We start from the raw sequence: 10,496 nt of genomic DNA on the forward strand, positions 1-10,496 counted from the left end.
GAAAGGTTAAGAACCATTGCTTTACACCGATATTCTTCCTATGCTCACTACAGCATATCCATTGTTACTTTTCCCATGCCTATCACAATTCTACAGATCCCACAGATTACTTGTGTTGCACAATGATGAGCAATTCCAGCTTTGCCAACTGAGAACACAAAATGCCTTCTCTGTTGCAGCACTGCCATTTTCATTTATAGTATTTACTAGTAGCAGCAGAGTCAATAGATATACTGGTCCTTGCATTGCCAATAGCTCCAATGCTATGATACTGACATAATAAATATTTCTGCCACTTCAAACACTTTGATCGTGTCAAGGCATAAGTTTAGCTTGAGCATGGGGAGAGTCAGCTGTAAACATTCAAAATTATTTTAATATGTGAAATTTTCTTGTTTTTAACTCAGATAATGCTTTTGTCTATTTTAAAGGATTGCTTATAAATACTATTTTAATCTGGTTTTGAACATTATTTATTCGTAAATGTCATTAATATTTATATTAACTGTCACTTTCACTATTTTAGACTTTAAATTAATTAGACTCTTTGTTTTTTGCTTACAATTGTGTGTTCATTTTTAAATATTTTTGGAAGTTTTCGTTAAGAGTAAGAAAAAGTAGTAAAAAAATTTATAGTTACGCCTGTATATACATTATTAATATAGGATGCCTTCAGAATTCTCGAGAACTCTGAATCAAAAAGAAAAGGGGTTGATGAGAATTACATACATTAAATTATGGAAATGTATAGAAATGTTAAACCATGTGTTAAGACAGGATAAATTCAAAGTGTTACACAAAAAGATTTAGGATGGCTTTGGAGTTTATCAAGGTTAAGCCCATATTTTTTTATTTATTAATATTAGGTGAATTATTGTAGTGCAGTGAGAAAGGAGCTATGATATATGTTATTCACAATTTATATTGTGTTTATTAATGAGATAGAGATTAAAGTTGAGCCAAATAAAATTAGGAACAGGTTAGAAAGGGGGATTAAAAGTCAGTAGATTCAGTTCTTGGATTTCAAATATAGGCTGTTAGAGAAAAAAAGAGAAATTCCAACTATTTAGACAACATATTCAACATATTTACAGGCACGTAATAATTTAGAGATGATGAGTTAAAAGTTGACAAATAAAATAAGTAAATGCAGGATGGCAAGAATTCAGACAGTATTATTAGATATCGACAGTGATAGTGATTCTTTTAGACCAGTGGTTCCCAATTAGTTTTTCCTACATACCACTTCAAGAAAGAGCTCAAACTCGCGTACCCCTTATAGCAGAAATTCATATTAATCCATACTAATATTATAAATTCAAAGGTAATTCTTCCTGTCTGTCTGTTACCTTTTCACGTCTAAACTGCTGAACAGATTTTAATAAAATTTGGCACAGAGATAGCTTACATGTTGGAGATGGACATAGGCTACATTTTACTGCGAGAAAATATCTTACTCCCACAAGAAAATTCGATATAATGCAAGAGAAGCTGTGGATAGACAATTAGTGATAAATAGAATAAGTTGTTTTACATTTATTATCTTTAAAATAAAATTCTAATAATAATGAAAATAACATAAGGTTATTTAATTTTAATGTGACAAATGTGCACGATTTTCTTTGTAAATTCTGGTTGCTTTTTGGTCAGCTTCAGTCTCAAGTCATCTTCGAGTTGAAGTCGGTGACGATGTTTAGTTTTCATGTTTGTCTTGGCTGAAAATCCACTCTTGCAGAGGTATGTTGTGCAAAATGGTAGTAAATATTTTATTGCTGCTTNCAGCGACTGATAAGGACATCACGGCAGACTTTGACGCGGCACACATTATCCTTACTACCACCCACCCCAAACATATTAAATGGTTGGAAGCTATGGAGATATTTAGAGCAGGACGCAATACAACATGCATCAATTTTAAAGAAGAGATAGCCCTTTCAACAGCATGGCGGTTCCCAATGGATGATATTGTTTAAAAGTTTATGACGAAAGTACTGCAGCGTGCATGCATGGTACGCAAAACAGCACTCTTTTCGTTTTGCTCAAAAGTTTCCACGTGCGATGATTCAAAAGGTAAACGAATCAAAAGAAAGTGTTCAATTTTCAACGTCCAGCTAAGTATTTATAAAAAAAAAAGCCCGAGGAAGAGCCCAGAAAGGGCGTCGAAAACGTTAGCTTTAGTATTATACATACACTCCAGTTACAAGATTCAAAGTAATGAGTTATTTTTAGTACATTCCGGTGTGTAAAGAAGAATAAAAAAACATGACTTGAAATTCACTGGAATGTTCCTCCACCACTCCATGACAATTCGGGCCTTATGACATGGTGCATTATCCTGTTGATACAAGCCATCCCCGCCAGGAACATTGTTGCCATGAAGGGGTGAACCTGATCTGCAATGATGTTCACATAGTGCACAGCCATCAAGGATTGTTTTATGGCAATGACAGGTCCTTATGTGTCCCATGAAAACATCACCTACACCATAATACCACCTCCACTGGCTTGTATCTCTCCAACTGTGCATTCAGCTGCCATAATCTCCTTTGAAAATTGGCATATCCACACTCAACCATCAATGTGATTGACCATAAAACTTTACTCATTGGACCAGACAACTTTCTTCCATTCTTCTAAGGTCCAACTGCAATGCTCCCTGGCCCATTGCAGGCACTGTTGTAGATGACGTGCTGTAAGCATGGACTCAAATGTCTGGCGGCTACACAGGCTCATACATAGAAGGGTACACTGCACTATGTGCTGTGAGACATTGTCTTGGTCACAACTGTTGTAGCTACTGGTGATTTGGGCTGCTGTAGCCTTTCAGTCACAGTGAACAATGAGTAATAGTCTTCGCTCTCCTCTGGAATCAATGCACCACAGCCGGCATACAGCTGGCCATCGACTTCTTGTTTCTCCATTTGTACATCACTTTTGAAAAGTACTAACAATGACTGCATGTGAACAGCCCACCAATCATGTCGTTTCTGAGATTGACGTTCCCAGGCGCCTAGCCATAACGATTTGCCCTTTATCGAAGTCTTATAAATCTGCTGCTTTTCCCATGATACAGCTAAAAACTCTACATTTGGAAACACAGTTCACTGGCTGTTTATATAAGGCAATATGAGCCGCACAAGTGCCATTGTTTTGTCTCCAGACGAGCTCCCACTCTAGGTGGGAGGTGATCATAATGTAATGGCTCTTCGGTGTATATCACATTCAGAGATCTAGAGAAGGTATTTAATATAGTGAAATGGAATCTGCTGTTTAAAACTAAAAAGACGGCAAACTTAGATTGGAGGGATAAAAGGATAATTTACCAGTTATACAAAGACCAGTATACATATATAAATGTCAATGGGAAAGAGAGCGAAGTAAAGATAAAGAAGAGTATAAGACAGGGCTGTGCACTTTCTCCATATTTGTTTAACATGTTCATTGAAGAGATTATACAAAAGATGAAGAGTAAGACAAAAAGATATAATGATAAATAAAAGATATGCTGCATCAGATTTGCTGATATGTCATGGAGTAATTCAGAAAGCAAAGTGAATCATATGCTTAGTATACTAAATGAAGTGTAAAGATAAACATTAAGAAAACAAAGGTGATATTAGTAAAAACAACAACAAAAAGACAAAAGCTAGCATCATGATTGACAAACAGGTGGAACAAATAAGAAATTTTACTTATCTTCTGTAATTTCACTCCCTATGTAACAAATGTATACAGGAGATCAAAAAAAGAATAGTACCAATGAAACAAGCTTCCCAAAACAAAAGAAATCTGCTAACATCAAGACATGCAAGTATGGAAGCAAAGAAAACATTTACTATGACATTTCTCTAGAGCATTTTGCTGTATGGAAGTAAGTGCTGGCTACTAGGAAAGCAAGATACAACCCATCTGGAAGCTGTAGAAATGTGGATATGGAGAAGAGTAAACAAAATAAGCTGGACTGAATGGAAAACAAATGAAACAATTCTGAATTAAATGACAGAACAAAGGAAGTTAATACAGGAAATAGGGAAAATGAAAATTAAATTTTATAGGCTATATTATTAATTAAGCAATACTTTCCTAAAAACTATCCTTGAAGGAAAAATTCTCAGAAGAAAAAGAGGAGGAAGACCAAATAAAAAGTATCTGGAAGAGGTCAATGTTTCCATGGAATTCCAAAACTATCAATTAAAAGGGACTGCAATGGACAGAGAGCATTGATTGCAGTGAGAAAAGTTACAAAGCCTTTAATAGTAGATAGAAAAATTAATTTAACTAATTTGCTTACTTACCATAAATTCTAAATGCATATTCAGTTTTAATACTTTTGCAAGCTCTATTGCTTAATACTGACATCATGTCTAGAAAATCTTCAAAACTCATTGTGTCATCATTTTCTGAAGAAAACACTTTACAGAGTCTGTCTTTAAATGGATTGACCTAATTAATTTTTAGAAAAATTTTATTGTTAAGTTACAACAATGTATTTAAGTTCAAACAACTTATACAGTTATCATTAATCAATATCATATTAACTCTCTTAATATTTCTTCTTACATTAATCTTAAAATATTTTAAGATCTGTCTAAAAATGAATTATTGAAAGTGAAGAAGTTAAAAAACACAAGTTCAATAAACATTAAGTGGGAACATATACTATGAACTGTTAAGTGAACATTGTTATGACAGTAAAGAGTTACTTATACTAGTATTATGTAACTTTTATTTATCTTTTCAATTATTTTGTTTAGAGTATTTTTTTTCTTATATTCAGATAATCAAATTTATGTCAACAGAGCACTTCTGTCAACAAAAATTCATTCACTGTTTACTACAAAGTAAAGTAAGTTATGTATCACTCTTTTGCATGGTATCAAAGTTAAAAACTTCAATATCTGTATCAGGCTCTCCTGAATTGACACCGGATTTGACACTCATATCTTCCTCACAAGCAATCATCCCTGGTGCCATTTGAAACATAAATGCAACATTCCTCAAAACAGTGCTGAATAACTTTTTCTGAGATTTTCATCCAAATATTTGACATTACAGTAATAGACTAATGAGGGATTCTGAGTCTGGACACTGCCGAGGTAAGTAGATTCTATCTAGTGCTCCTGACCAAGGTATTTTGTCAGTTTGACAGTGTTAAGCCTAATATTAGGCTTAGTTAGCTCTCCCCTATACTAAGGTATAGCTGTTTAGGCTTAAGTTAGGGTTAGCAGTCAGTTAGGCTTAGGATAGCTAAACCTAACTTTTTTGCCAACTTTAATTCTTAAAAAATTAAGAACTGTAGCCAGCCATCTTACCTTCCCCAACTGGAACGAAGGCAGAAGACAACCACAGCAGACATCTTGCCTTCCTCTTGTGACTTTATTAGTATGTATTTTGTGTGTTTATTCTTGTCTACTTTTGGTTAGAGGACCTGCTATAGGAGCAGTCCAGTCCCCTAGCCAGCCAGCTAGTGGATACACCAGCCAAGCTAGCTTGGCTGCCTTGGATATTCCCATCGCCCATATAGGAAGGCATCACAGGGTTTGCTGGTGTGAACAGACTTTCCCCATCACCTTACATAGAGCGTCGGGTCACCTCACCTCAAGTACCAACAATAGTGCGTCGTGCAACCTTTCTCAGGTATCAACAAGATAGTGTCATTCAACTGGTGGATCACCATATTGGTTATTGGTTACTACATACTGGTGAGTACTCTGTTTTTACACGACCAACCAGGTTTCTTCCCCTGTCTGAGTTAGACTTAGTCTACTAGGACAGAGTCCGTTTGCCAAAAGGCGCTTTTCCAACTTGCCAATTACACCTACTCTCCACTCTTCTGGTTGGTCTTGCCACTTAACACTTATCAATTATGCCAACTGCAAGTCATCCTAAGAACTCTACTGACGTTGAAACACCCGACTCCTGGGTTATCATCGACACCTTAGAAGATACTATCCTCAAAGAAGCAAACCAGCATTTCCTGAAGATCTTGGACTTACTACCTGAAAAGTATAGCACGAACATCAGGATAGAGGAACGGAAGGAAGTTAGGGACAGGGTCTCCCGCCTTTTCGCATGCCTCAGCCAGTTCCATGGCATCTTGCGTTAAATCCAACCACCCCAAGTGTTCTTCGCCAGCAGCCCAGACTGCCCCGGCTACCACATATGCAGACATCACCCAGCTGAATATGAAACCTACATCAACAACAAATTTATTCCGATAGCATCACTGCCATCCACTCTGCTAAGGGCCTCCGGAGAAGAGGCGATAACGTTCTTCAAATCAATCGTCATCTTTCCTCAAATACGCACAATCACAATGTGCATTTTAAATGGGTACGTGGCCATTTGGGTGTTGCAGGCAACAAAGCCGCCAACAGCCTCCTCCCTCCCATCTAGTTACAACAAGATCCCACCTTCTAAAATTAAGCACTGGAACTACCAGCTTGCAATCCACCAATGGCAACAGGAATGGGATAGCAGCAACACCAGCAGAACGACTTTCAACTTCATCCCTAACATCACTCAGCACCTTCAGTGGAGACACTTCTCACCATGACCCAGTTGCTTACTGGTCATGGCAACTTCAAGGCGTACTTAAAGAGGTTTTGTATTCAAGAAGATGACATCTGTCAATGTGATGGCACTTCCATCCAGGAGAGTGGTCACTTCCTCTTTGATTGTACATTGTTCAGCCAAAACAGTGACATTCTTATTGGCAGTGTACTCTACGCTGGCTTCAACTGGCCCTGTCCTTTTAATGTTTTCCTTGAAAACACGGACTTTTATAAACTGGCAGATTATCTCTCAACGATAGCAGCACTGAATCCAGCGAGCAGTCTACACATCACAAATGACAGTGTTCAAAATCCTGATTGAGTGGACTTTTCTTCAACAGTGTTTCTTCATTGTACCCAGGAACTGTTACCTACTGACTCTCTCAGCCATTGTGGCTTTTCTGTATCATAATGTTATGTTACTGTTCACCATTCTACATGCTACTGTTTTATCTGTATTACTGCTTTGCTTGTTCTCCCCACTGCTTGTCATGCGGTTGTCTTCATTATTTGTCTGTTATACTTTAATAGTAAGTTTCTTATTGTAAATTTGTTTGTACCATTCACCATTGTGTTGTAATTCATTATTTTATGTCATCGTGCCAAATAGTTGTAAACTTCTAATTTTTGTTAACATCCTATTTGCGTTACCATTCTGTATTTTCTCTCACTATTGTTGTGCCAAACCCTGTATATAGCTGTATGTACTAACTTTGATTTGTATCTTTATATATTATTTTGTACTCTGGTTTATTTATAAATAAATCCGATGCAAGCGCCATGGGAACCCACCTTTTGCTGCCCCCACTTTCATCCCCTATCCTTCGCATCTCTCCCTCTTCCTTCATTTCTTTTCCCCTCCTGGTCGTATCTATGAGTGATACCAGGAGTACCCCACCTTCCATAAAAAAAAAATAGACTAACGAGATTGAGCTAAGTATTACAAATATTGGTGTAATAAAGTCATTAAAATGACAAAATGGAATTAGTTACAAAGAAATAAGATGTGTGGCACTAGAGATCACTAATTATGTCAAATCTAACATGCACACTATTTTCAGACACTAAAACCTGATGGTGCATTACATTCAAGTAAATATGGTATATGCCTGCATATCAATAAGATAGATTATTTAAAAATTAGAATATATGAAAATAACATTCTGTTCAATTCTGATCTTTAAACTTCTGTAAATTCCTATTGTTCTCATTCACTTTTTATTATATTTCAATACAAAATTTTAATATGTTTAAATTTCATATAACATTAGATATTAATGGAAAGTTAATACGATTTGACGATGTGTGTGCACTTATGCACAAAAAATGTTTTGCAAAATAAATATAATTTTTAGACTATTATCTGAAAGTATAAAGCGTTTTCCAACCATTCATTTTAAGTTGTCTGTTAACTAAAATCTAACAATTCAGTTAAATACAATCATATTTTTCACATAAATTTGATGTTTAAATTATTCTACACAATTTTCTTCTCACAATCAGCTTTAAAAAAAGTTATGAAAGAATATTGATAACCTTTTCTATAGAAATATTGATATAAATTAATGCTAATTAAAGATATTCTGAGTACTAATTAAAAAATTCAAATATTACATTTAATTCTGAAAGTTTCATAACTGTTTCTATGGGAAGTCTGGCATGTTTATTCTGTCTGATGATTTCTGGATCCAAAGACTTAAATTTTTCAAAAACACTAAATAAAATATAAAACAAAATTAATGTTACTTTAAAAAAAAAAATAACAATTCAATTACATAAAATATTAAAAATAAACAGGTAAAATGGCAAAACTGTATTTGGGACAAGACGATGTCTCAGAGACTCACTACTAAGTGAAATCACTTTGATGCTCAAGGCAGGTCTCGTTCTCATTCTCCAATCTTTTTTTGTATCGCTACTTTTGGGCGCAATCGTTCAAACTTTGCCGGCAATGACCACAAGGTCTTCCACGATACATTTTCAATGTAATTAACCAATTCAATTTCAAAATTTCTCTCCGTTGCATGTTGGCCCGGGTTGAATTTTTGTCAATGTATAAGAAAAATTTCCCGTTTTTGAAAAAAATAATCATGGCTATTGTATCATGCGAAATTATTTTTTATTTTGCACAAACAATATACAGTTAAACTCGATTATAACGTCATTGGATGTAACGACATACCCTAATATAACGTCAAATTTTTATCGGTCCCACAATTTTGCTATACTAGATAATGTTAAAAAACCTACTTGTAACGACATAAAACCTTATTTTAATGTCATATTTGAAGTGGCCCCAAATTTACAAAATTAGATTACAAATTTTATTTAACAAAGAAAATACTACGTGTTCAGTCCTAGGGTCAGAGTCCACTTCCTAGAACGACTATGGATGGTACTCTCACACCTGACTTCGGTTTGTCTGTTTGTTCAGATAATCATGATTTTGTATTTTATTTTGATTTGGTTCTCAGTCCCGAGTACCTACAAGTCTGGTTTCTTTATGCATGCATGATTTGTACACTTAATACTCTGTGCCAAATTGCAACTCCTGACATGTACTCTTTCATACCTCTAAGCTGGTAACACAGCAGGCAGTACAATTTTATAAACAAGACAGTCTTCCTTCAAATTTGAAGTTAAGACTATTAACAAAAATATACATTTTTGAGTCTATCCTTTAATCTTTTTAACACGACCACAGAAGTAATAACTTCAAATTTGAAAAAATTATCCTGAGTCATCATGGAAAGACAGTTTTGTCAATAATAATGAATGTTATAAAAAATTAGCCAGAAACATAAGGTTTAATACAACAAATACCATATGCATGAATTTTCTAGCATATCTTTCAATAATATCAAACAGAAAAGTTTTGTACACTTATAATAAAAGTTTTCTAATATAAAATAATTATAACTGAAGATTTTACATAAAAAATTTTCATTCTGATAATACGTAAAAAAAAAAGTTATGAACAGTTCAAGAAAGCTTGGATAGAGCCATTCCTAACAAAATATCTCAGACAGCACATTAAATGACCTCTCCCTAAATGTGTAAATGAGTTGATGTGATATTTGCATATTCTTCTCCAACATTATTGAGTTGTATTTGTTTAATGAAAATGGCTCCTGGTAATGCTATAAGTGTTGATGTACATGAAATAATTATCATCTCCATAGACAGGACAAGGACAAATCCTTAAGAAAAATTGCAAACTAAAAACTGGTAATTCCACAGTATGGGTTATTTTTCAAAAAAATCAGGAAACTGCTAAAATTCATCCAAACAAATCAACTGGAAGGCCAGCAACCATAACAAAGACTGATCACACACTTGTGAAATAATTAAAAAAAAATCAAGGGTATCACTCAATGAATTAGTGAATGAATGGAATAAAGTTACTGAAAAGTAAATTACAAAAGAAACTTGTATTCATCTGCACAAACTTGGTTACAACTTCTATCAGATAAGAAAATAATATTTTTACTTAACAATCGTGACATGTGATTTATTTTTAAACAAAAAGCCACTTCTCACAAAAACACATACAAAAAATCAATTGAAGTGATCCAAAGAACACCAATGCTGGACACAACAACAGTGGAAGCTAGGGTTTCTCAAACGGGATTCCGGGATCCCGGTTGTTTTTTTAACCCGGGAAATATCCCGGGAAATCCCGCAAATTTCTTAAAAATTCACTTTTTTTTATTTTGCGTTAAGGTTGAGGAATTTGCAAATAGAAAGCATAATTAACTCATTCACTGTCAGAATACATTTGTATTTATTAATTTTAAACCTACCTATTAGTTTTTTTTTAATTTTTGCTCGTTATAGCATGTCACAAATGGTCAATAATCAATATATAGCTTATTTGTGGCAGGACTATAAAAATTCTTTACTTGTCGGAACCTGTAATATCTGGAATAATTGTGCTTACGC

General features: G+C 34.6%; 1 protein-coding gene across 1 annotated transcript in view; it reads right to left on the reverse strand.

Moving 5' to 3' along the window:
* Positions 1-2,164: 2,164 nt before the first annotated feature.
* LOC111630626 (calcium and integrin-binding protein 1-like) overlaps positions 2,165-10,496 on the reverse strand; it is a 27,006-nt gene continuing 18,674 nt past the window's right edge. The window contains exons 3-4 of the mRNA XM_023374757.1: positions 8,169-8,268; positions 2,165-4,443 (exon numbers count right to left, since the gene is read on the reverse strand). Of these exons, the coding sequence (XP_023230525.1) occupies positions 4,288-4,443; positions 8,169-8,268 (256 nt within the window). The 3' untranslated portion in view covers positions 2,165-4,287. The remainder of the gene's footprint in view (positions 4,444-8,168; positions 8,269-10,496) is intronic.

This window comes from Centruroides sculpturatus, unplaced genomic scaffold, assembly GCF_000671375.1.
Source record: "Centruroides sculpturatus isolate CEXI.00-Female unplaced genomic scaffold, Cexi_2.0 scaffold348, whole genome shotgun sequence".
NCBI classification, from domain to species: Eukaryota; Metazoa; Arthropoda; class Arachnida; order Scorpiones; family Buthidae; genus Centruroides; species Centruroides sculpturatus.